At 48.8% G+C, this 27886-nt stretch overlaps 1 protein-coding gene across 2 annotated transcripts in view; it reads right to left on the bottom strand.

Moving 5' to 3' along the window:
* MTAP (methylthioadenosine phosphorylase) overlaps nt 1–27279 on the bottom strand; it is a 48708-nt gene extending 21429 nt beyond the window's left edge. Inside the window, exons 1-4 of one of the 2 annotated variants that reach the window (XM_006098120.3) lie at nt 27132–27279; nt 17404–17490; nt 15991–16049; nt 13934–14101 (exon numbers count right to left, since the gene is read on the bottom strand). In XM_006098120.3, coding sequence (XP_006098182.1) covers nt 13934–14101; nt 15991–16049; nt 17404–17490; nt 27132–27164 — 347 coding nt within the window. In that variant the 5' untranslated portion in view covers nt 27165–27279. The remainder of the gene's footprint in view (nt 1–13933; nt 14102–15990; nt 16050–17403; nt 17491–27131) is intronic. The other variant, XM_014463774.2, reaches the window with a different exon arrangement.
* Nucleotides 27280–27886: the final 607 nt, after the last annotated feature.

The following is a 27886-nucleotide window of genomic DNA, read 5'->3' as shown; positions in this document are numbered from 1 at the left end:
TGATATCCATCACCTCGATTCAACCATTTCCAAAATTTGGTCAAATATGCTTTATCTGTTAGCATTTCCCTGGTGGCAAATCCCAGGCTTTTGTCATGCACCCCTACTTCAGATGGACCAAAATACGTGGACTATTTCCACTGCCATGTCATGACCACATTAATAAAAATAACATTAATTCCACAGTATCAGCTAATACATAGACCACATGCAAATTTCCCTGTTGTCCTTAAAAATGTCCTTTTTGAAAAAACAGTTGCTTTGTTAGTTTGGGGTCCATTAAAAGCCTTCATCTTGCAGTTGACTGTCATTTACTGAACCCTGATACTAGTAGCCCAAAGCCACCTCGCTCAGAGATGAGGCCTCAGTGCGGGGGTGGAATGAAGAAGACCTGTCAGTGTTCTATTTAATATATATATATATATATATATTTTTAAATATATTTTATTGATTTTGTACAGAGAGGAAGGGAGAGGGATAGAAAGTTAGAAACATCGATGAGAGAGAAACACCGATCAGCTGCCTCCTGCACACCTCCCACTGGGGATGTGCCCGCAACCAAGGTACATGCCCTTGACCGGAATCGAACCTGGGACCTTTCAGTCCTCAGGCCGACGCTCTATCCACTGAGCTAAACCAGTTAGGGCTTAATATATTTTTTGATTGATTTAGGAGGGGAGGGGAAAGGGAGAGACAGAACCATCCATAATGAGAGAGAAACATATATTGTTCATATATTTTATCTATGAACAGTGGTTTAAGGGAAAAGCTAACTTAACCTTGAAGAAATTCCAGATGGGTTGAACAAAAGGTCAAGTGATTGCTCCAGCCCGTGTAATCAGGGGTTTTTCTCTTTTTGTAAAACCGATCAATAAAATGGTGCCATACTCCAGCTCTGGCTTGACGCTAGCCTTCAATGAGTCAAGTATTAGTAACATCTCTACTAACAACTGTGATTAAAACCTTCAGTTGCTATACGCCACTAACACCCAACTGATAACACCCTCATCTCATCTACCTCTGTCCTCTCCTCTATCTCCACCCCTTCTTCACCTAGTCACTCCTCTCTTTGTTCTGAACTTTTACCTTAAGATATAACATGTGTTATTCATGCTTCATGTTATGCTGTAAATATGTGATTCTTATTGACTCCTGTTTTAATTCTCTCAAGTGGAACATTTTACATTTTTCTCTTTAAACAAAGCTCCCCAACTGCTAGCGATACAGCTTATAGCAAATTGGAAAATGGAGAGTCAAGAAGACATGGCAATCATAAAATATAGTGTTTAGCCACTCACTTATAAGGACTTTATGAGGATTAAGTCAACCATGAAGGCCAGATACCCACAGCAGCTCAGAAATGAGGTCTGGGCTAGAGACAGAATCGGAAGCCAGTACCAAGGACAAGCTGTGGCTGAGGAGGGGGATATCAGAACACCCCACCTTGAAAGGGGCAAGTGAAGCAGGCAACCCCAGGAAGAAACAGAGACTTTAAAATCAGTGTTTATCATGGTTTTGGGACTGATCGGGGAAGGAAGGTAGAGATAAGATCTCTTTACATAGCCTGCTCACTTATTTGTGGGGCTTTGTGTGAATGACTTAAGTGACAAAACATTCAGTGAAAGGCGTAAGTTAAATCACTATAAACGGCAATACTCCTGACCAGTATAAAATGACGAGACACGATCAGTGATGAGTAACACTGAGCAATGGGGCTCCTAGTCACAGGTGCGGTGAGGGGTGACACCACCCAAGGGAAAAATGCTAGAGTGCAAATGAGAGAAATTTTAAGAGTTCTGATGCTTTCTTAGGGTTTGTTTTTTTTTAAATATATTTTTATTGATTTCGGAGAGGAAGGGAGAGGAAGAGATAGAAACACTAATGACGAGAGAGAATCACTGATTGGCTGCCTCCTGCACACCCCCTACTGGGGACCGAGCCCACAACCTGGGCATGTGCCCCTGACCGGAATCAAACCCGGGACCCTTCAGTTCGCAGGCTGACGCTCTGTCCACTGAGCCCAAACGGCTACGGCTTTCTGAGGGTTTTTAATTAGCGAAATGAGAGTTTTAAAAACTGAGCAAAATGCCAGAAGTAAACTTATCAGATAGGTCCCACACAGTGGGGACAGCCACCTGACGGAGCCTGTACTAACAGGGGACCTGCCCGTTGACTGCCAATTTCCAGCCCAGACAGCTCTTCCAGTCGAATGGTTTGCTCTCATCTTTTTTTTTTTTTTTTAAATATATTTTATTGATTTTTTACAGAGAGGAAGGGAGAGGGATAGATAGTTTAGAAACATCAATGAGAGAGAAACACCGATGAGATGCCTCCTGCACACTCCCCCAAGGTACATGCCCTTGACCGGAATCGAACCTGGGACCTTTGAGTCCGCAGGCCGACGCTCTATCTGCTGAGCCAAACCGGTTAGGGCTGCTCTCACCTTGAGTGTTCTCAGTGATATGGAGAATACATGAGAAACGTCATTTTATGCCTGATTTGATCTTGTTACTAAATGTGTCTGGTTTCTGTTCTTTCTTCAGAAGGCATTTAGTAACAACACCTGCACTGAACCCTCCAGCAGTTACATCCCAAGAGACTCTGATGTAATAACATCTCTATTTTAGATGGCAGGTATTTGCATTTAGGGGTCAGTAATCATTGGTGCAAAGAGCTATTGCTACTATTGCCTTGAGAATGACCAAGCATCTAGCACACAGTATTCACTCAAATCACATCAGAGATGGAGGCAGGTATAGCAGAAGCAAGCATTTGGAGTAGGTCAATGGAAGACAGTTTCCAGGAGGAAGAAACTATGTCTGCAACAGTGCCCGGGTGGCACCTTTTCCTGATAAGGGGGCCCTTGAGGGAATCCTTCCTTCCATCAAGAGACAGAACTGAAATCTATTCCTGAGCCCATGGTTCAGTGCGCCTCAGCCTCAGGCAATGTCAAACTGGCTGGACCTGGCGGGAGGCTGTGTTCCAGCTGTGGCTGACAAGAATGAGAAGGACCACACTCCTTGGAAGCAACCCAGACCAAGGACAAGAGAGTTCAGAGTGGTGGCTGCCCTACTGACTTGTGAAAGGGGCAAAGCGTCATGTGGTGGCAGGTGGAGTGCATCCCCGCGCCCCCGACGATATCCACCTCCTAATGCTCAGAACCTGTGAATATGCTATTTTACAGAGCAAAGGGGAACTAAGGATACAGGTGGAATTAAGGTTGCTAGCCAGCTGACAATAAAATGGAAAAACTATCCTGGATTAACTGAATGGGCTCAATGTCATCACAAGAGTCCATACACGTGGAAGAAGGAGGCAGAAGAGTCAAAGGACTCAACCCACCATGGCATTGAAGATGGAAGGGGCCACACGCCAAGGAATGCAGGTGGCAAAGAGCAAGGGAACATTCTCCCCCAGAGCCTCCAGAAAGGAATGCAGCTCTGCTGACATCTAGCCAGTGACACCTACCTTAGATGCCTACAGAACAAGATAATCAGGTTGTATCCTTTAAGTCATTAAGATTGAGGTAATTTGTTACAGCAGCAATAGGAAACTAATTCACATGCTTATCTGGCTTAAGATATAGTTAATTCGGTTGTGGGTAATAATAAAAAACTGAGGATGAAGGTCTTCCCCCCATTCTTGCTTTAGTCGTCACCCTCCCAGCTCAGCAAGGTGACTGCTGATTTCACCTCCCTGTTGCTTGGGACATGCACTGGAAACCAGACTTGAGGGACTTGACTGGTCTGAGTGGTTTTACTGTCCATTCACCAGCTCTGTGCCTCTAGAAAGTCACTGATCTCTCTACACCTCAGTTTATATCACTTTTCTCCTATTTAAAATGAGGAATTAATACCACCCACCTTCTACGGTCCGTGTGGAGACTGAATGAGCACACACGAAGCAAGCGCTCAGCACTTGTCACTACTGTTTAGGGCAAACCTGCCAACCGCAGAGCATGACACATTCTGGGCCCAGTCAGGGATGCCCCCCAAACTGCTCAAAGTTGTCACCCAGGAATGTGTGCTCAGAAAAGTTAGTGTACAGACAAAAAACTGCCCATGGAAGAGACAGAACGATGCTGTGTCCTGGTGAGTGAAACGAGTTCCAGACTCAGGAGGGAACGGGGCACTTTCACACAGAGCGGGGAGAAAGCCCAGAGAAAGACAGACTGGGGGGCCGTTTCTGGATCGAGGCTCTTGAATTGATTCTGTTGTCACGACAAGCCTCAGCGTGCAGGAGCGAGCAGGAGTCAAGGATTTCACCAGCAGAGCCGGGCCAACGGCCGGCTGCTCAACAGGTGACTGGTTTTGGGGAACTAATTTTAGCTAAGTCACTTACAGAATACTCAAACAGGGATGCCCACTGACAGAGACAAGTTCTGTTTTTACAAACCGAGTGAAATAAGAAAACTGCTCAACCCCCTCGACTTTAAAGCCTGAGCGCTGACGGGAAGAGGGCCTCTCAGCAGCAAGTTTGTCACCTTGATCCCCAGTGACAAACTGCTGGCCCTTTATCCAAGTTATGTTCCCACAGATAACAGGACACAAATGTTAACTAAAATACTAACCGTCAATACTAACAGGAAGCAGAAAACAATCAAACTTCCCGCTCAGGGGCCAGCCGAAATAAATCCTATATCCAACAACAAAACAGCGTGTAGTTGGTAAGGAACATCACGGTGGACATCTTGATATATATATATATTTTAGCAGCCCGGTGCACGAAATTCGTGCACTGGGGTGGGGGTGGGGCCCTCAGTCTGGCCTGCACCCTCTCCAATCTGAGACCCCTCAGGGAATGTCTGACTGCCTGTTTGTGCCCACACTTTTAACAGATGACAGCTCCATTGTTGTTTCTTTCTTATGCTTAAAACCATTGGAATTAGTAGGTATTCAAAGTGTGTATACATTTTGGGGGGACACCCTGTATATCTCTAGTCAGCGGTGAAAGAAACCAACAGCAGATTTGGAACCTCGCTCACTCCCCACCTCGCTCACTCCCCACATGTCTCCCCACTTCACTTTCCACCTTCGTGGGCAGCAGGAGAATCAACGTTTTCTCTCATTAATTTGGAAAGGCACGTCCTGTCACCCGCTGCCCGGCAGGAGTGCGCTAGGCCCCAAGCAAGCGAGGCTCAGTCAGGGCAGCCTTCGCTCATGGGTGCTGGCACCTAAAGTGCACATTCCTCCTCTATAGTCGCCCCGACTATCCCACTGTTTCACTGAGAGGATGGAATTCCTCTCTGCCTCTGGGTTCTTGATCTTGAACGCTGATGGAAGGCATCTCAGCAAGGGCCACCTGCGCCCACCAGGTGTGTCTGTCTGCACCTGCTCCCGCCTCAGCACCTGCATTAACCTCCTTAGATGTGATCTCGTCACTGCACTGGTCTCCTGCGGGAACACGATGTCACCACTCGGCCCTCTCACTGTCATCTCACAGGCGCCCACCCTCAGCACCCAGAACACCCAGACACTCTCCAAAGGACGTGAGCGCATCAGAGGGGATGTGTGCACATCCTGTGGGGGTGTTAGGCATGCTGTGGTTGATCGAAGTGTGACGGAGAGGCGGGGGAACTTGTGTACACCTTGGTCTGTGCGTGAGGGTGACAGTGTGCTGGGGGATGTTCACAGGCAAGGAGGGGAGGAGAGGATGTGCACACCGGAGGCCTCTGGCTTTGCAGATCCGCAAACCCCTGTGGTGCGGCCAGGAGGACATCAGTCTGGCCCGCCACGGTGGCTGTCCCTGCGATCCTGCACCTTCTGGGCCAGGAGCGGGACTTGCGCAGCCACTCCTTGGCGCTGATGGCCTGCAGGCGCTACTTCAGCTCAGCCTGCAGGCTACGCTTGGCGTGCACCGCAGCCATGTGGGGAGTACAGGCCACCCTCTGCTGGCCTGCCTCCCCTGTCCAGAGGCTCTCTGCGCTGCTCACCTGCCCGGAGTGACTGGGGCTGGGCGGAAGCCAGGCATCCTGCCCTGCCAACCCCGGCCTCTCCGCCCCTGTGCACGCTGCCGCCCTGCCCCGCTGGGTCACGGATCAGGGTCTGGTCCCTCGGGCAGCCTTGCGTGCCAGGCAATTTGCATAACTTCAAGATGAACAGGATGAAGCAGGAGCCTCCGACGTTTCTAGGTGTGTATGGGTGTGGGTGTGCACACACACATGTATGGACAGCGCCGTCCAGAGCATGTACATAAGTGAAGGTCAAATCCTAGAAGATTCAGGTCAGGAGTCAGGGTACAAAGGCACTTAGAGAAGGGAAGCGAGCTGAAAACTACAGTGGGGACAGAAGGAGTTCTGGCATGAGTGGCAATAAATTAAGAATTTGAATGAGTCTGTCCTATTAACCAGAAGGAATTGAAAGATTATGAATTTGGACCAACATCTTTAAGATCCTCCCACTCCCTGCTAATGACTGCCCCTAACTGTCATGGTGCCACAGGAAAGAAGAAAAACCAATTGATATTTATATCCCAACGAGGCAATAGTGCTTAATAAACAGATAACACAGGTTTCCCTTCATATTGCCTATTTTCCATCAGGTCTTGATAAACAGAGTACAAGAATAAAATCCTGGCTCTGACACAGGTGGTGAGTAACCACCCAAAGATCATCGGCATCAACAACAAAAGGAACTAGGACAAAATTACAAAAAAACTACAGGAAGAGCTGAGTGAGGTACTCTATATAAAGACTCAGGGCACCCCTGCCCCTCAAATACAGTTAATGGCGAAGTGTGGTGTTAGCAGGTGGTTATCACTGCCGTTATACCCGATAATCAGATTCGAGGGGAAGCCCCACAGAAGACTGCGGACGGATGCATGGTTTTCAGAATCCTCTGACTGCATCTTTGTTAAAATTTCAGTTTTGGGTCTAGTATGGAAACTAACTTCGAAGGGAGTCAAATTAGGGTGAAGAAGGGATTTTCAGTCAAGAAATGATGCAAATGCCCTAACCGGTTTTGCTCAGTGGATAGAGCGTCGGCCTGCAGACTGAATGGTCCCAGGTTCAATTCTGGCCAAGGGCATGGACCTTGGTTGCGGGCACATCCCCACTAGGGGGTGTGCAGGAGGCAGCTGATCGATGTTTCTCTCTCATCGATGTTCTAACTCTCTATCCCTCTCCCTTCCACTCTGTAAAAAATCAGTAAAATATATATATATTTTAAAAAAATGACCCAAACGAGGACAGCGGTGATAGAGAGAGAGGGTGGGACTCCAGGCAGGCAGAGCAGTACTCAGAGACGGACTAGATGGAGGGTGACAGCTCCCAGCAGTGACCATGGGGTGCAGGTCAGGGCCAGGCTCACCAACTTAGCAATTCACCAAATAGAGAATGGGAGGCTTGGGAGAAGTGTGGGGTTAGACGACAATGAAGGGGACTAATTTAATCTTTACTACAAAGTCTGAGGTATCTCTGGGACCTTGTCCTGCAGCCAGTATGGCTCCCGAGGGGCAGGGTGGAGCTGGAAGTCCGTGTGTCAGCGATGGTTGAGGTCATCAGCTTTGGAGAAAAACCGGAATTCAAACCCCACAGGTCCCAATTACTAGCAAATGGTCAGTATTTCTGAGCTGAAGTTTCTTCAGCTAAAACTGGGGAAATTGCCCTTGTGTGCAGCAAACAGGATGGATCTGTGGCACGTCCTAGGAATTCCAAAACTGGGAGCTCACCAGCATTTCTTTTTTTTTTTTTTTTAATATATTTTATTGATTTTTTTTTACAGAGAGGAAGTGAGAGGGATAGAGAGTTAGAAACACCGATGAGAAACATCGATCAGCTGCCTCCTGCACATCTCCTACTGGGGATGTGCCCGCAACCCCGGTACGTGCCATTGACTGGAATAGAACCTGGGACCCTTCAGTCCGCAGGCTGACGCTCTATCCCAGCTGTGGGCAAACTACGGCCCGAGGGCCAGATCTGGCCCGTTTGAAATGAATAAAACTAAAAAAAAAAAAAAAAAAAAAAGACCGTACCCTTCTCTGTAATGATGTTTACTTTGAATTTATATTAGTTCACACAAACACTCCATCCATGCTTTTGTTCCGGCCCTCCGGTCCAGTTTAAGAACCCATTGTGGCCCTCGAGTCAAAAAGTTTGCCCACCCCTGCTCTATCCACTGAGCCAAACCGGTTAGGGCGCTCACCAGCATTTCTGTTCACAGGGAGGCTGCCCCGGGAAGTGGCAGCAGAACGAGGCTGCAGAGCACAAGGCCAGAGGAGCTGGCCTCCGCCAGGGAGGGGCTGCCCCCACTGCTGGGGGTGAAGGAAGCTTGTTTTCTTCCTGGTGAAGAGGTGCCTTCTCAACCAAGAGTGAAAGAGGCGGGCAGGAAGCGGCAAGACCAGGAAGGGTTTAGGCAGCAGCTGACGGGAATGCTCAGCAAAGGCCTCCTGCCTAACTTGACCACGAGCTCCCATTTCCACTGCGAATGCCCACCCTGCCCAAGAGGCCGAGAGCGATGATGTCACTGGTATCAGGGTGCACCCGAACTTCCCAGCCGGGCTTTAGAGGATGGAAAAAACAACACCGGAGGGGACATGAAGGGGAAGCCCAAGGCCGTGTCTTTGGGAGGGGGAATAACCTGACATAGTAATCCCTCGGCACTTTGTATACAGCGGGACTTTCCTGATGAGTAAGCGTGCCCCAGGAGCAAGCTCACCTCAGCGCCTTGCTGCTTTCTGGCCAGTATGTGAAACCTCTACATTACATCATGTGAGAAAAAGATGTGGGAGCAAGACACATAAACTACATAAATAACAAATGAATCCCCCGGCAGCCTTTTCTTTCTAATGCCATACTATCTAATAATAGACAAACATGGTAATTGACCGTGCCTTTGCTACACCTCCCATTGGCTAATCAGCGAGATATGCAAATTAACCGCAAACAAAGATGGGCGGGATAGCGCCAGCCACCAGCGCAAGCCGCCATCCAGGCTCCCATGGGCGACCCCAGAAGCTGCCTGCCTGCCGCCCGTGATCGGATCCAGTCCCAGGCCACAGGCTGGCCCCGGAAGCCCCAGAAGCTGCCTGCCTGCCACCCGTGATCGGATCCGATCCCGGGCCACTGGCCAGCCCCAGAAGACCCCTGATATGGCAGTAACTCTATCAGTAATCACTCTGAAAGTCAGTGGCATAAATGCACCAATTAAAAGACAGATTATGAGGGTGAATCAAAAACAAAACCCATGTTAAATATAAAGACACATATAAATTAAAAGTAAATGAATTAAGCTGTAGCCTGTTTTGCTCAGTGGATAGAGCATTAGCCCATGGACTGAAGGGTCCCAGGTTAGATTCCAGTCAAGGGCATGTACCTCAGTTGCTGGATTGATCCCCAGTCCCTACCAGAGCATGTGCAGGAGGCAACCAATCAATGTGTCTCTCCCTTTCCCTTCACTTTCTCTAAAATAGAATGGAAAAATATCCTTGGGTGAAGATTAACAAAAACAAAGTAAATGGATTAAGTAACATTAAAGAGATTATAAGATTATCATTTGTGTTTCTTAGATCATTTTTCTTACTGATATCTTTATTGTGTATATGTCAGTTATTAAGAGTCATGTTAATATTTCCAGCTATGAGTATAGAATTATCTTGCCTTTAATTTGTCAATTTATATTTAATATGTTGTGATGTTATGCAATTGAGTTCACATTAATTAATGCTAAATCTTTTTTATCTTATAAAATATATATTTTTTAAAACTTAAAAAAAAAGAGATTATAAGAAAAATATATTCCAAATTTTGTTAGTTGTATAATGGTTATGTTTAAATTATTAACACTTAAGAAATTGGGTGAAGGGTACATATAATATGCTGTAGTATTTTATAGTTTTTTTTACATGTATGAGATTATTTCAAATTAACACATTGTATGCGGGAAATGTATTTATACGTTTTATGTTGACTGTAAGTAGTAGAGCCACCTGTTAGCGCGCGATAAAAACTACCCGCAAACAATGTGTTAAAATATTAAAAAATTAAAAATTAATACAATATTAATTGAAATATATCTGCATTACATGAAAAATCTTCTAATTGCTTTTAGCATAATTTATTAAATTGTTCTAAAACTTACAAGGGTTCAATTAGAAAATATCTTAATTCTAAATGATATAATAGAAAATATATAATAGTGCAGTTATAAGCACTTATCTGAAAATAAAAATTTAAAGAAGTGAATTTAAAGAAGGGATTAGCCAAAGAAAATATATGCACAACCCATGGACACGGACAACAGTATGGTGATGGCCAGAGAGAAGTGTGGGGCAAGAGCTGGGTAGAGGGGGCAAGAGGGAGGAAATAGGGACACCCTATATCCTATCTAATCATAGACAAACATGGTAATTAACTGTACCTCTGACATGCTTCCCATTGGCTAATCAGGGTGATATGCAAATTAACTGCCAACCAAGATGGCGGCCAGCAGCCAGGCAGCTGAAGCGAACAGGAGGCTTGCTTGCTCCATGATGGAGGAAGCCAAGGTTTCCCGCCTGCCGCTGCCGGCCTCTGAGCTGCAGTCTAAGAAACAATGTTGCAAGTATAGAAGCTGAACAAACCCCAGAAACCTGCTTTCAGCCAGCCGGGCTTCAGCCAGCAGGACCGCAACATTGTTTCAATTATAGAACCCAAACAAACCCAGAAACCTGCTTTCAGCAGCTGAGGTCTCAGAGCAGCAGCTGGGCCTCAGAGCTTAAGCCGGCTCTCAGCTCCAGTGACAGCCATAGAAGGTAAATAAATCCCAGAATTAAAAAAAGAAAAGAAAAAAAGGAGAGGTTGGGAGCTTCAGTCACCCACCAGCCTGAAAACGGCCCTCAGCCCCTCACCCAGACTGGCCAGGCACCCCAGTGGGGACCCTCTCCCTGAAGGGGGTGTGACCAGCTGCAAACAGCCATCATCCCCTCAAACAGGCTGGCCAGGCACCCCAGTGGGGACCCCAATCCTCAAGGGGGTGTGACCAGCTGCAAACAGCCATCATCCCCTCATCCAGGCTGGCCAGGCACCCAAGCGGGACCCTCACCCTGAAGCAACAAGATGGCGGCTAATTTGCATACTGAAGGCGGGCAGCAGCGGGCAAGGCTGTCCATGGTCTGGGACCGGATCTGTGACCCTGCCGGGTGGGGGGCAGCATGGGAGGCTGTCCACGGGACCAAGACACGGATCTGTGACTCTGCCGGGCAGGGTGGCAGCGCTTGAGGCTGTCTGCGGTCTGGGACCCGGATCCGTGACCCTGCTGGGCGGGGGGCAGTGCTTGAGGCTGTCCATGGTCTGGGACCCAGATCTGTGACCTGGCGGGCGGGGGCAGTGCTTGAGACTGTCCGAGTTCCGGACCCGGATCCGTGACCTGGCGGGCGGGGCGGCAGCGGGCAAGGCTGTCCTGGGACCCAGATCCGTGACCCTTCCCGGTGGGGCGGCAGCTCGCACAGGGGCGGATCGGCTGGGGTTGGGCAGGGCAGGACACCTGGCTTCCGCCCAGCCCCAGTCACTCTGGGCAGATGAGCAGCGCAGAGAGCCTCTGGACAGGGGAGGCAGGCTGGCCTGTACTCCCCACATGGCGGTGGTGACAGCTGTGAGCGCGCCAAGCGGAGCTGCAGGCCATCAGTGCCCAGGAGTGTCTGCGCAAGATCCGCCTCCTGGCCCAGAAGGTGTAGGATTGCAGGGACAGCCACCGTGGCGGGCCAGACTGACGTCCTCCTGGCCGCACCACGGGGGTTTGCGGATCTGCAAAGCCAGAGGCCTCCCGTGTGCACATCCTCTCCTCCCCCACTTGCGTGCGAACATCCCCCAGCACACTGTCACGCTCCCACACCTGCAACAGTTGCAAACCAAGGCGTGCACAAGTTCCCCCGCCTCTCCACCGCACTTCCATCAACCCGGCATGCCTAAGTCCCCCACAGGATGTGCACACATCCCCTCTGATGCGCTCACGTCCTTTGGAGAGTGTATAGGTGTTCTGGGTTCTGAGGGTGGGCGTCTGTGAGATGACAGTGAGAGGGCGGAGTGGTGATGCTCTGTTCCCACGGAGGCCAGTGCAGCTACGAGATCACCTCTAGGGGGTTAATGCAGGTGCTGAGGCGGGAGCAGGTGCAGACAGACACACCTGGTGGGCGCGGGCAGCCCTCGCTGAGGTGCCTTCGGTCAGCATTCAAGATCAAGAACCCAGAGGCGGAGAGGAATTCCGTCCTCTCAGTGAAACAGTGGGATAGTGTAATGATTTTAATCTACCCGTTACGTATTAGGTTGAACCACATGAAACTGCCGATCTCCGACCATTTCTAATTTACAGAATGCTCCATTTCCTACGGGTCTATCTGAGAGCTTCCTTTCATAGGGGGACAATCAAGAATCCTTCTGATGGACGACAAATTATCATGAATCCCCGAAAGGCAGCAGACGCCCAGAACTGGCTGACTCAACCTCCCTTCCATAACAGAAGACGAAGGAGAGGCTCTGGGTATAGTAAGTTCAGAGGTAATGAGGGGAGGAGCAGGATGACTATGGCTCTGGTAGGAACCCCAAATAGCTCACACCCTTTGGCACTTCTCCCCACCACTCTGGATGAAGGTGCAGAGCGCAGTCACCTGTTTCCATCCAGAGCACCCTGGGAGGCGGTTATTTCCACCAGGAATGGGGCGTGGGAGGAGCGGGAAGGAATCCCCACCGGACTCCCACTTGCCCTTGTGATTTCTTCCACTACTTCTAAAGGCAGAAGCAGCCCAGGATCTTGGCAGCCTATTACTGTTTAATTTTGGGGGTAAAGAAATATTATATCTTACCTGTGTAAATAACAAAAAATCCCTAGCTCCTGAACCAACTGTGGCCCTGCACCAACCAGACATTATGTGCCTCCTGATAGGATCTGTGACCCTGCCGAGGTTCAGGTTCAAGAATTTGAACCTTGTTCTGATAAGGCCTCCAGAGCTAACCACTGATTTCCGGCAAAGACAGGAGACGGGAAGACGCCAAATGACACTTAGGGATGCAAACGGCAAAATCCAGCACGTGGGGAGACTCCCCAGGACAAGAAAGGAGGCAAGGGGATGGGGACCTCTAGACCAGGGGTTTTCAACCTGTGGGTCACGACCCCTTTGGGGGTCAAATGACCCTTTTGGGGGTGGAACGACCCTTTCACAGGGGTCGCCTAAGACCATCGGAAAACACATATATAATTACATATCGTTTTTTGTGATTAATCACTATGCTTTAATTATGTTCAAGTTGTAACGATGAAATTGGGGGTCACCACAACATGAGGAACTGTATTAGAGGGTCGCGGCATGAGGAAGGTTGAGAATCACTGCTCTAGACAAAGAAGCAGATTCATTAATACACTCGTGTGCAACCAGTGGCCTCCTCTGGCCCCTTATTTGAACAAATCAACTAGAAAAAGAAAGTTTGTGAGATAAGAGGAAAAAGGACAACATTGCCTGGACACTTAATACTAAGGAAATATTAAGCAACTTTTTCTTTTTTAAAGAGTCCTCATCTTTTAAAGTTACAAATTGCAGTGAACTGATAAATGCTGAAATGATTATTATTCTATTTGTTATATGTGTAAGAACTCCCACAATAAAAAGCTTAAAACAAGCCTGTGGGCCCGGCCGGCATGGCTCAGTGGTTGAGCGTCGACCTATGAACCAGGAGGTCACGGTTCGATTCCTAGTCAGGGCACTTGCCCAGGTTGTGGGCTTGATCCCCAGTGTCAGGCATACAGGAGGCAGCCGATCAATGATTCTCTCTCATTATCAATGATTCTCTCTCATTATTGATGTCTCTCTCTCTCTTTCTTCCTCTCAGAAATCAATAAAATATATTTAAAATACAACAACAAAAGTCTGTGGGTCTTCCTCCCCCTCCCCCCAAGTTCCCGCACACTGTCCATCTGAGCTGGGAACGGTCTTCCAGGGGCCTACAGCGGCGTAGAGGATGGCATACCTGTCGATGAACTGGTCAATAATGACGATATCGCCGGGCTGTATCTCCTCCCTCAAGGAACCGCAAGCTGTGGTCACTATGACATGAGTACAGCCCTCCTCCTTCAGGGCCCAGATGTTCGCCTGATAGTTGACTTTGGAAGGCATGATGGTATGCTGCCTCCCATGCCTGCGGGAAGAAGAGCGAATGTGGTCGGTGAGTGAGCAGCACGTTTTAATTGTGTCAGAAGAGAAAACCAATTCACAGCCCTTTCCACCAAAGCGCTTCCATTGGCAGAGGGGTTGAAAAAAGACGCTGGGCCGTAACCAGCCAACTCTAAGTATAAACCATTCGGTTTTAAAGGGCGGTTCAGAGTCTGTGTCCTTATTCTCCTATCGACAGCAGGTACTCACTTACTTAGAATTCCCTGTCCAGGAAGCTGAGTTGTGTCTACCCAGTGGGACACCAAGCCCCCCAATCAGAGGCATCTGGTCTGTGATCCCCGACACAGAAAACAAGAGGTGCTCAGGAAGAAAGCCTCTGAATAGAAATAAAAGCTCAAGCTTCCAGGTGAAGCTCTCCCGTCCTTCTGCCCAGCCACCCAAATAAGTTAATAAAGCCTTTAAAACATTAGGAGGTTTCATCTGAGAACTGATCACTTCACGCATGACCCATGTTATGGGCTGAACTGTGGCCCCCTCCATTCCTACGCTGAGTTCCTAACCCCTGGGACCAGCAGAATGCAACCATATTTGGAGGTAGGGTCTTCAACAGGGTAATTAAGTTAAAATGAGGTCATTAGGGTGGGCCCTACTATAACACAAATGGCACCCTTACAAGCAGAGAACATCTGGAGAGATACGCAGAGAACATGTGTGAAGACACAGGGACAAGATGGTCACCTACAAGTGAAGAGGGTCATCTACAAGCCAGAGAGGCCTCCGAGAGACCCTTCCCTCGGGGCCCCCAGAGGAAACCAATCCCGCTGACACCTTGCAGGTGGACCCGAGACTTGATGCCAACCAATGGGATACAGCAGAGCTGCTGGGAGTCCCTCCCACGGGTAGGCTCCATCCTGACAGCAGAGACCCACCCACGGGCCTTGCAGCGGAGGGCTGCTGTCACGTGATCTGCCCCTGCCGAGGGTCACGTGGCAGAGAATGCGCACAGCCTCCAGGAGCTGAATTCTGCCAACAGCCACGCGAACTGGAATGAGGATCTGGAACTCCAGGTGAGAACAAGGCCTGACTCTACCTTGTGTGACCCCCGAACAGCGGACTGGGCTAAGCTGTGCCCACATGGCTGACATCCCCGATACTATGAGATCACGTGTGCTGTTTTAAGCTGCTAAATGTGTAGTTAACCGTTCTGCAGCAACAGAAAACCAATACATGTATTTTCTAAAAATGTGATGCATGCCGAAACCGGTTTGGCTCAGTGGATAGAGCGTCGGCCTGCGGACTGAAAGGTCCCAGGTTCGATTCCGGTTAAGGGCATGTCCCTGGGTTGCGGGCACATCCCCAGTGGGGGGTGTGCAGGAGGCAGCTGATCGATGTTTCTCTCTCATCGATGTTTCTAACTCTCTCTCTCTCCCTTCCTCTCTGTAAAAAAATCAATAAAATATATTTTTAAAAAAATAAAAAAAAAAGTGATGCAAATGATTTTTCTCCCTCTATACCGGGAACCCTGCAAAACTTATTGCGATAACAAGGGTGTAGAAACCACTTCAGGGACCCAAAACCGACACCCCGAAAACAGAACTATAGTAATATTCACTGAATGAAACAGTTTTCCTTTATCTTTAGAAAAAGAGTTTCAACTTTAGTCAAATGCATCCTATCTCTCATTGGATTGTTCTAACTACTCTCCCAACCTAAAAAGGGGATTCCCTTTAGGTTGATGAGATATGAATCAGTTTAACTTGCCCCAAACACCGTAAGGGGTGAATAAAGGTGACTGAAACACGTTGGCTCCACCAGCACATAAAACGCATACCTGCATCATTACTCTTTCTGGGTTTTAGGTTAAATTTAAATTATCCTTCAGTAGTCACATTTGAAAAGCTTAAGACACCTTACCTTGCCAGGAGGACGCAATCAACATTCTTTATCTTCCCCAAAATTAAGGCATCAGAAGGCTGCACACAATGAATAATGATTACAACTCAGCGATTTGAAAACATAGATGAACAATTAAAAAGCTGCCACTTCGACGGTTCCACCATGAAAGGTTCCATGGAAACTTGGGCGTTGGACCACACACTTTAAAGAAGAGTCTAGATTTGATGAATAATCAGTAAATATTTACGGAGGCCTTTACAAGCACAGAGGTTCACAGGAATTTGAAGGTTGCCTCAGGCTAGGTCCCGTTTAGTGAGACCTATTTGTAGCAGGCACCCCGGCGGACTCTGACGGTATGCTGATCAAATACAGCTGTGTTGGTATCTGTCAGGTGTGAGAGCTCCGTGGGCGGGAGGGCGGGGCAGGGGAAGAGAATTAAGAACTGAGCACTGGAACCTTTTGCTCTGTTAATCAACCAGAAGATGGCCAGGGGTGGCCTGAGGTAATGGAGAGAAAGGTTTTGAGAACCTAGGGGCTCAAAAAAACATAAGGCTAAGAAGTGAGCCAAGCTTATAGCACAGCAGTTCTCAACCTGTGGGTCGCGACCCCTTTGGGGGTCGAACGACCCTTTCACAGGGGTCGCCTAAGACCATCAGAAAACACATATATAATTACCTATTGTTTTTGTGATTAATCACTGTGCTTTAATTATGTTCAATTTGTAACAGTGTAATTGGGGGTCACCACAACATGAGGAACTGTATTAAAGGGTTGCGGCATTAGGAAGGTTGAGAATATAATATAACATAGCAGGACTCGGAAGACCTGAGATCGACCTAAGGACTCGCTGAAAAAGAGGGTTTGGTTGGGACCCTCAGATGCAGGGACCTTCAGAGCCGGATGGAAAACTGCAATGTTTTGAAGCAGCACGAGGAGCAGCCCCCTTTAAATAGAGAAGGAGGGTCTTACTGTATTCCCAGTTATGCAATCCTGTTACGGATCCCCACGACATCCCCTTTGGGGCCAGGGCTTACTGTGAATGCTGCTTCCTCCCATAGCCTTTCTCCTAAATTAGTGTGACACGACCTACATTACAGCTTCTAATGTAACCAGATTAGAAGCTGATTTACATGTTTTAAATGCAGAGAACTGAAGGGTACAGTTGCTATGTCTCAGATGAGTATGTGGCTTCTAGGAATGTAAATTGAGAAGTAATTTGCACATGTTCAGCAGCAGTACTTTTAATATAATTAAGTCCGGGCGCCCTTTCGAGACACTGTCTCCGCTGGTAGAACCCACTGACCGGACTCCTGGCCCCTCTCAGCCTGAGGCAGGCAGCCCCGGGGCTGACAAGACAACAGCCATTTAAAAAAATTATTTTAAACTTAAAAATCAAGCCAGCTGGTATGTCTCCATTAACTGGGTACTAACCTTGCCAAATGGAGTATCCACATACTTCTCGGTTCTTCCTTCTAAGATTTCTGGATCATCCAGGCCTGTTCCACCAATGATTCCAATCTACAGGGAGACCACAAAAAGGTGCCATATTTCACCAGTTTCCATTAGAAACAAGATCAGAAGCAAATTCGTTTACTCACATGCTCTTCTCCATTCCTGCTAGTTATTTTTTTTAAAATCTACAACTACTGACGAACAGTCATTCAACACACATTTGAAATAACCCAAACGTAGGTCACCCTTTTGGACTTTATCACATTTACTGCTGATAATTTAAGCAACAAATTAGTACAGAAAGGTACTCTATTTAGCTTCAGCAGGAAATCAATCCTCAAAATAGGCAACTGCGGTTGCAGAAAGTACACTCAGTAACCGATTTTTTATTCTCTACTAAATGGACTGTGGAATAAAGAAAGTTCAAAAGACTGCTGGGATGGAAAATATTCTGTATGGCCACTTCCTAATGATTTCTCCTCATCCCTCCATTAGATAAAGAAACACAAGAGATGTTCTTTCCTGAGCCACTAACATCGGAGCTGCAGGGGACCACAGACAGACCGGTCTAGAATAGCATGAAAGATCAGCCTCATGTATATTTGTGAAACCCAAATGCCATTCCTAGGTATGTATAAACAAATGAGTAATTCAAAGGTAGTTCTAATCTTTTAAAAGTTCCAGTGTCGTATTGCCGTTTCCAGAACCTAACAGTCCTTGAGACCAATCTAATTTGACGATGAAGAAACACAAACAAGAACAATTTCAGCCAAAACCGGTTTGGCTCAGTGGATAGAGCGTCAGCCTGCGGACTGAAAGGTCCCAGGTTCGATTCCGGTCAAGGGCATGTACCTGGGTTGCGGGCACATCCCCAGTGGGAGATGTGCAGGAGGCAGCTGGTCGATGTTTCTCTCTCATCGATGTTTCTAACTCTCTATCTCTCTCCCTTCCTCTCTGTAAAAAATCAATAAAATATATTAAAAAAAGAGAACAATTTCAAAGATAAATACAATATTAGCTGGCCAGTCAACGAAAAATTAGAGAAATGAAGTCGTTAGGAAGGTTGCTCTCCGGGCCGCTACTTCCTAAAGGAGAAACAATACTTAAATTGTCAGCAACAGGCGAGAGAGATGACACGTTACTAAGAAACCCAATGGAAAATGACATGAGCATTGCTTTAAATCTATTGTCACTTGAGTAAAGTCTCCACTAAGTGGGAGAAAGTAACTCCTTGAAGGGGAAAAAAAACGGGGAGTTAAAGATTAACTGAACATCTGAATAATTCAGATTGTGTTAACAAGTGGATTTAAATTAATGTGTGGGAAAAGGGTTACCTCTCCGGCCCTCAGTTTCCTGGAGAAAAAAAAAAAAAGTCGCCCTATCGGGTTTTGCTCAGTGGATAGAGCGTCAGCCTGCGGACTCAAGGGTCCCAGGTTCGATTCTGGTCAAGGGCATGTACCTTGGTTGCGGGCACATCCCCAGTAGGGAGTGTGCAGGAGGCAGCTGGTCGATGTTTCTCTCTCACCGATGTTTCTAACTCTCTATCCCTCTCCCTTCCTCTCTGTAAAAAAAATCAATAAAATATATATTTTTTAAAAAATCAACAAAACAGAAAATAAGGGCAATTTGGTGAGATTTTGCTGAAGAGCTGCCCGTTACAGGATTTGGAACTCTGCCTCCCCACAACTTCCTCAAGTGGCTAAACCTGTTTTTTTAAAAGATGTTTTTATTGACTTTTGGAGAGAGAGGAAGGGAGAGGGATAGACTGAAACATGGGTGAGAGAGAAACACCACTGACTGGCTGCCTCCTGCACGCCCCCTTCTGGGGATCAGCCCGCCACCGGGCCACCGGACGTGGGGTGTGCCCCGACCCGTGACCGGGAAGCAAACCGGGACCTCCGGGTTCATAGGTCAAAACTCAACCACTGAGCCACCAGCCGGGCTAACCCAGTGTGTGAAGTTGGTGCCACCTTGTGGTCCATTACTGAAACCACAGCAGGTTACATGCAGTCAAGTCTAACCACATTTGCCGGTTACAAATCACAGGTTCAAATCACAGTTTCACATTCACATTTCAAAGCAACAGAAATGTTCACTTAAATTATACATTTAAATCATGCCAGTTCAATAGAATTTTTTTTCTTTTAAATCACACTGTTTTATGCAATCCTAACCCTTCACCTGCCTGGCTTCTCCATTTTACCCTTCATTCCAAGTACCTCTAAAGGTACTTGTGGTCACACACACATCGTAGGGGACTAACACATCATCACCCCAGACCACAGAATTGAAGTGCTGACTCAAATTACTCTCAGTCTGCTCTTCAGGGATTTTATCGCTGATGAAAACTTCCATTTTGCAAAAACAACCCCCCCCCAAACACACACACACACACACACACACACACACCAAACAAACCCCAAAACAACAAAAAGCTTATGACCACTTTGACTTGGCTGTTTCTGGATGATCTCTGGGCCATAGCATCTCACATTCTAGACTCTCAGAGTCATATGTACAAAACGAACATGTTTTGAAACCTTGCTCTCAGTTTAGGCAAGCTAGCCCGAAGCTCGTAAGAAATGCTAATTGGGATCCTGCTGAAGTTCAGTGCCCTTGAGCCCACCCTCAGCACTCCCAAGCTCCAGTCCCCACCACCCTGACGCCATGACAACCCTGCATTAGGTAGCTGGTAATTCGGCCCTCACCAAGGAACAGGTAGTAAGTACTGGGCATGGAAGCAAGAGCTGCTACTGCTAGCCAGAAAGCCCAGCATGTGGTCTCTGGCCCTGGACTATGTGCAGGAGTGTCCATCCATTCACCCAACTGGCTCTGATTGTTCATGGAAACACTTACCTTGCAAGGGACACAGAACAAGTACAGCAATTGAATACTGCCACTCCAGGGAACTGGATTTCTAACCATTTCCTGCAGCGGCAGATTGAGGCCAGCAGTGCCAAGATGTGGTAATGTCGCCACCTGCTGGCTCCACGGCAAAGTACTGTGTCTGAGCACTTACATGTCGTAGGCACTATGGTAGGTGCTTCAGTCCTATGGGGCAGACCCCATAGTATTACACCCATTTTACAAAATTGAAAAGAGAAAGCATAAAAAGGAAGAGACTTATCCAAGAGCTAATCACAAGGAGCCACGCTGGAATAGCAACCCAGGCCTTTCACGTTGACCACTAAGACGTGCTACCTACCAATACCCACCTGGGAATCTTTATAACACCATACCCTAGTACAGTGATGGCAAACCTTTTGAGCTCGGCGTGTCAGCATTTTGAAAAACCCTAACTTAACTCTGGTGCGTGTCACATATAGAAATTTTTTTATATTTACAACCATAGTAAAACAAAGACATATTTTTGATATTTATTTTATATATTTAAATGCCATTTAACAAAGAAAAATCAACCAAAAAATGAGTTTGCGTGTCACCTCTGACATGCGTGTCATAGGTTCGCCATCACTGCCCTAGTAGAAAAGTTTTCTCTCCATCTTATGAGAAAACGGATGCTCTGAGAGGTCAAGTTCTGGCTGAAGGTCACAGAGCACGCTTAGAAACAGTGACTCTGGGCGTCTAAGTGAAGCCCCTGGGAGGGCTGGGGGTGGGGCAGCTCTCCATCAATGACCTCATCCACACTTGGGAAGCAATGACAAGATCTTCCTGGGCCTCCTGGGCCAGAAGCATCAGCCCCCATGCAGGCAGTCCCAGGCTGCCTAGGAAATGTGTTCCGGGGCTGAGATGGGATTTTGGGGCCAATTCTCCCCAGCCAGGACTTCATTACACAAGATAAAGTTCTGAATAGAAACCCCCTGATCAATCAAGATCATTGCCAAATTTTCATAGCTTAGTGTCATCCCACACTCTCCCACTGACACCGCCAAGCCAATCTTCGTAAGAGAGGATTGGACTTTCTGAGACGATGAAAGCATTTTGTTGACATGTTGGCTTACTTGGGCAGAATGGCTACTTCCAGCAATGTTGACAGGGCTCGTACGAACCCCTCCCCTCTATTTCCCCCGGTGCCTGGACCCAGGAGATTTCACATACCCACCTTGGTTTCACATTGAAGCACCATCACACTGAGGCCAGGACATACTACTTAAGGAACCCAGTCCTCCAGGATGGCATCTCAAAACACCATAGCCCCGAGCAGCTGAGACCAGCTCCTGCCAGGAGGAGGGCTGCCTCTGAGTGTTCAAGCTCTTGAAGCAAGAGAGCCGGGCAGCACTCCCTGATCTGAGTGCTCCAGTCCTTCAGCTCTGGTGGCCACTGACAAGTTTGGCAAGTGCAGCAGGCAGCGCCCTTCTTATTGAGCCAAACTGGCTCGGAGGCCTCCCAGGGCCTTGCAAAATCCCAGAAGTCCAGCTGTGTGAGGAGAAAGTGGCTAAACGTCTGCTTGGGAGGCCTGTTCAAAACCCGTGATATTGTCCACAGATGGAGCTGGTGGCTCCATCTCTGACAAGATAACCTATCTGTAAGCCACCCCCGCGGGTGATGGTTATGGGCTCACTGTGTCCCCCAAATCTATACCGTGAAGTCCTAGCCCCTGATACCTCAGAATGTGACTATTTTTAGAAATAAGCTCTTTGAAGAGATACAGTTAAAGGAGGTCTCTGGTGGGCAGGGTGGTATCCATTATGATTGGTGACCTCGCAAAATACTAGGACACAGACATGCAGAGGAAGACCATATAGTCACAGCAAGGAAATGGCATCTGCCAACCCAGGAGAGAGGCCTCAGATGAATCAACCTGCTGACACCTTGATCTTGAACTTGCAGCCTCCAGCACTGCCTAAGCCATCCAGTCTGTGGTACTTTGCTATGGCAGCCCCAGCCAACAAGTAAGTAACACTGTGTTCAGAACATCCTTGGTTTTTACTTAACCAACCTCCCCCTGCAAAGTCAAGATATTATTCTAATGGGTAGACATCCCTCCTGAAACGGTCCATTATTTTTTGAGGATTTTCCGGGAAGCTTACTGTACTCTCTAAAGCTCACCTTCCCTTGAGGACAGCAGGGTCCCTCCCAGTGTGCCCCCTGGGTCAGCTGCTTCAGCCGTGGGCAAACTACGGCCCGTTTGAAATGAATAAAACTAAAAAAAAAAAAAAAAAAAGACCCTACCCTTTTACGTAATGATGTTTACTTTGAATTTATATTAGTTCACACAAACACTCCATCCATGCTTTTGTTCCGGCCCTCCGGTCCAGTTTAAGAACCCATTGTGGCCCTCGAGTCAAAAAGTTTGCCCACCCCTGTACTAGACTCACCCGGGAGCTTTCAATACCAAAGCCCAGGCCACAGACTCCAGACATGCTGATGAATTGGCCAAGGCACAGTCTGTTTTCTTAAAGCTCCGCAGGTGGACCTCACACGCAGCCAGAACCGAGCACCTGCTCTAGGACCCGGACCGTGAAATTCTAAAATCAGGGCTCCCCGAGGGTCACAGGCTGAAGAATGGTCCCCGAGAAAGATCCTATCTGCCCCGTCCTAATTCCCAGAAGCTGCCATCATTACTTGATGTGATTAAAGATTTGGGGATGGGAGATTATCCCGGATTATCTGGGCGGGCCCTGAATACAATCGCAAGGGTCCTTGTAAGATGATCACGCGAGGAAGAGGGTGATGTGATGACGAATGCAGAGGGAGAAACGGGAACTAAGTGAGGCAGGTCACGGGGCAAGGAACGCCAGTGACCTCTGGAGGCTGGAAAAGGCAGTGAAACAAACAGATTCCTCCTTCGATGCTCCAAGAGGACTTGCCTTGCCCTACAGACACCTTGATTTGAACTGACAGAGAGCACATTTGCATGGTTTTAAGCCCTCGAGCTTGTGGTCATCCTTAAGGCAGCCACAGGAAACCAATACACTAAGAATCACCGGAAGAGCTTGTTAAGGTGCAGATGCTCAGCCTTTTCAAAGCTCCCTGGGGCAGTGGTTGTCACACCTTAGTGGGCATCTGTCTAGACTTGGGCCCTTCTAAACCCAGATGGCTGGGCCCCGCCCCCCAGAGCTCCGGATTCAGCAGGACTGGGGTGGGGCCCAAGAACCTGCATTTCTAACATATTCCCAGATGGGTGCAGAGGCACTGAGTCCTTTGAGAACCACGGTTTTGGAAGCTTCCGTAGCACAGACTAGAATACCATGAATATGATCAGTTATCTAGGGTCCACTGCACACAGTTCCTCACCTGTACCTACAGGCACACCTTTTTAAAAAAACATTTTTGTTTCAGAGTAGAAGAGAGAGGGAGAGAGGGCGAGACAGATAAAAGCATCAATATGAGAATCATTGATTGGCTGCCTCCTGCACGCCCTCTACTGGGGATTGAGTCCACAACCCAGGCATGTGCCCTTGATTGGAATCTGAACCCTTCAGTCTACAGGCCGAGGCTATATCCACCGAACCAAACCAGCTAGGGCCACACCTCCTTTTTATTGTGCTTCACTTTACTGCACTTCACAGATATTGTAGGTTTGTTGCATTTTGTTTTGTTTTGTTTTGTTTTTAACAAATGGAAGGTAAGACCCTCCACCAGCAAACAGATTACAACTTGCTTTATTGTGGCCGTCTGGAACCAAACCCTCACTATCACTGAGGTATGCCAGTATAAGGGAAGGAAAGAAATCCATAGAATTATAAGAATCAAATGAAAATAATGCATTAATATCTGTCACTGTCCTTGTACACCTTCCCACCTTTAGCGAAAACAAACAAAATCCAAATGAACTTCCTCAAAGCAGCAACAACAACAAAAAAAGCCCCTAACCTGGCTTTTCGGTGTGGGCCGGGACACAGCCTGGTGCTGCTCCATCTCCTTTCCAGGCAGACTCTGCCTCAGGGACTTAGCCCAGGTCCCTCAGCCAAGTGTGCACTGCTCTCCGGGGGTGCATGTCCTGCAATGCTCAGGACAGTCCTACAAAGACGGGAGCTGTCCTGACCAAAATGCCAGTGTCCCTGGGCAAAAAATACAGGCTCATGGGTCATTTCCAATTGGGGCATGTAGGTTGTCCCCCAGTTTCTGAGAGTCATTTAAAGACCTTGGATCTGAAGGCCTTGGCCAGCCACAGACAGCCAAGAGGCGAGCGTAAGAAGCCCATTCTCCAGTCTACATTCCATCCCCCTTAACGCCGTTTTGTGAACAGCTCACTAACCCACCTATAGTGGGACCATATCCCCTCCCTGTCATAGCAACTATAATAAACAAGACTTATTTTTAATCCCCCAGAGCAAAAGCTGGGAAGCTGCCTGGGGGACCCCCACACCCCCATTGAAGGAGGCCCCCAGAGTGCCCTGTCTGGTGCCAAAGACCTGTTCAGGCCCCTGCACGGTCAAGCATACCACCTGCCCACGGCTGATGCTGGGGTTCTCCCAGACACGGCTGTTATCAGTCCCTGTTATCAGTCCCAGGGGCGAGGGAGGCAGCTGGCTTCTTGCACTCCCTCTACAATCGCTCTTCCTTTAAGCTGCATGATCTCTTTAGTCCCACAATAAAACAGGGCACAGAGACCACAGGTGGGACTCAGGACTGTCTCACAACATCTAGTTGGTGGAATGTCAGTTACTATCTAGGTCCGACTGTATGATGCTGGGCACCTTAGCTGGCCTTTCTGGGCCTCGGCTTCCTATCCACAGAAAGGGGTTCGTGTGGCTCTTGCATCTTCAGGAACCTTCCAGCTCTGCATTCCATGATCTGGGGGCAGGATATGGTTTTTATCAGCCTATTTTGCTCTGGACACCAGCACAGGATGTTGCCTCAGGAGCCTGGGGACTTGGGTGTTGGCAGCATGGACTCTCCATAGCAAAGGCTTACCCTTCTAACCTCAAAGACAGCCAGGAGCAGGCAGGCCCAGCACGACGCGTACTTCTTCAGTTTATACTCAGCAGCTCGCCGAGGCCAAAAATATGCATCATTCCATATTACATCAGGCTCTCGCCACAGTGCCCTGCAGTGCCCGCTCCGCACTCAAATGCACTGCACCAATTTTACAGGGAGGCTGTGTGGCGAGGAGAACGCTGAACCAGGTTCCCGTGAGATGGTTTTAAATACCACCCCTCCCTGTTTTTACTATTTCTCTAAGTGTCTGGGACAGGTTTCCTGCTTGCCCACTGACAGCGGTGGCCAGGACACCTATCATTATTTAATTGTTGGAGAAAAGATATTCAAAACGAATCTCAGCTCCCCCACTTAAAAGCACTCCCACTGAACAAGTTTCAACACCCCAGCAAACCCTGCAGTAAACCCCCACTTTATAGATGGGCACCCAAGGAACTGGCTTAGCACATGAGCTTCATTAAAACTCTTTCTGCCTTTCCCCCCCTCCCCCTACTGGTAAGGGAGGAGTGTTCTGCAGATATATTTGAATGCAATGTTCTTTTCAAAATGAACAACCGAGTTTCAAATCTAAGCGTGACTACAACACTCCCCACCCCACTCCCGGTCATAACTGTCGCATGAAAAGCTGCAAGGGCCTAATAAACGAATAATCACTGTGACGGATAACAGGGAGCCGGCAGAGATCTGCCTTCTCCCCGGAGAAGTGAACACAAAGCGAGGAACCAACAGATACCTGGGTAAAGGAGGCGGGCCTCCTCCCTACCCCTGAGGCCAAGCATGTCTAAAGTTATCTGACTTCCTAGCCAATCATAAACAGAGAGGAGATCTTAAGTTTTATCGATTTCCCCTTAAGCACTGTAACTCGACACTCTCCCCGGACGCCAGCCAGGCCAAAAGTGTGTAAGTCCCAGGGAAGCTCGGGGCACCCCTCAGAACTTCAGAACTGTACCCTCCTCTGGCTCAGGATCCCACCGTCTTGTGCGGAGACCTGTACAAGTGCCAGCGGTTCTCAACCTGTGGGTCGCGACCCCTTTGGCGGTCGAACGACCCTTTCACAGGGGTCGCTTAAGACCATCCTGCATATCAGATATTTACATTACGATTCATAACAGTAGCAACATTCCAGTTATGAAGTAGCAACGAAAATAATGTTATGGTTGGGTCACAACATGAGGAACTGTATTTAAAGGGCCAGAAGGTTGAGAACCACTGATTGAAACCGATCTCTGACTTTCAAGATCGCAAACAAAGCAGTTTAAAGCCAGAGGCCTCCACCGAGGGAGCCGCCTGTACTCCAGGTCCGCGCTGCAGAAGTCAGAATGCCTGAAGCAACGTGCTGCAGGGGGCACTTCAGGGGAAGGCCTACGTTTGGAAGAAAAAAAAAAAAAGAAGCCGGAAGCTTGTAAAAGAGCAAGCACGTTAGTTCTCCCACGTGGGCCGCGGGCAGAAAGCGGAATCAGAGCGGAAGCACGAGGAGACGGGCTCCGAGCTGCAGGCACGCTGCTAGCCCCAGCCGAGCGCATCTCCGGGAAAAGCAGTCCCACTCGGGAAAGGCTGGCGCGCGGCGGCGCTCTGCCCACAGCCCCTCTCCAAAGGGCTTGCCCACACCCTGCACGGTGAGGGCGCAGCTGAGACCAAAGGTGGAGGGGGCGAGCTTGCAAGCTTTCCCTCCGGCCCGCTCCCCCCCTTCCCCTGGGCGAACCCGTCCTGGTGCAGTGCCCCAGCCCTTTCCCGCCTCGGCGGGGGCGCACGGGCAGGGCACCCAGGCTGGGCGCACGCCCCCGATGCGCGGTCCCCCCCGGGCGGGAGCGAGAGCGCAGCGGGCAGGGGCGGACCGCAGCCCCCAGGACGGCTAATCTCACCTTCACGGCTGGGAGGGTGGCTCCTGAGGCCATGTCTGCGCCGGGAGGAGGCTGCGGGATGGGCACACGGAGAGAGACGCGGAGCCCGATGGAGCGCGCGGCGCGGGACCGAGCAGTGCGGGTCCGGAGTGGCTCTGACTCCTCCTCTTCCTCCCCGGGACAGCTGGATTGGCTGCTGGCGCGGGATCTCCCCCGCCGCCCCCCTCCTCAAATCGGGGGTTCCCGCGTCCCGCCCAAGTGCAGACTTTTCCGGTTCCCCATGGGTTTGTGTTTTCCCCATCCCCGAGGTAACGGGTTATAACAACGATAGCAGTGGAGACCGTTTACGGAGCGCGTGTAGGGTGCCAGACTGCTGTGCACTTTAACCAGCCGCGTTAACTTTAGCAGGAGCCCCACAAGGAAGAGCAGCATCCCCGCTCTGCCAAGTATGGCTGGCTCCTCTGTGAAATCTGGCTGGCCTGCGCTCAGCTCGCGCGGGGGAAGGAGGGGGTGCATCAGCGGCAGAGGGAGCGGACTACGGCTTACTCATCTCTAGTGGGAGGGGAGGCTCTTAATACGCCGAGACCGCGCCTAGCTCCCAGCCTGACATGACAGGGCCAGCACCATCTTTAACCCCTGCCACTGGGCAGCATCCATTCGGGCTGCAGGCTCCTGTCTTCATCATTTCACATTGGCCGGTCCCCTCCAACACACTCCAACACACACACACACACACACAAACACACACACACACACACACACACGATCCTCCTGGA

This window comes from Myotis lucifugus, unplaced genomic scaffold (genome assembly GCF_000147115.1).
Source record: "Myotis lucifugus unplaced genomic scaffold, Myoluc2.0 scaffold_221, whole genome shotgun sequence".
Taxonomy (NCBI): Eukaryota; Metazoa; Chordata; class Mammalia; order Chiroptera; family Vespertilionidae; genus Myotis; species Myotis lucifugus.
The sequence above is the reverse complement of the archived record's forward strand: the minus strand, read 5'-3'. Positions and strand labels throughout refer to the sequence as shown.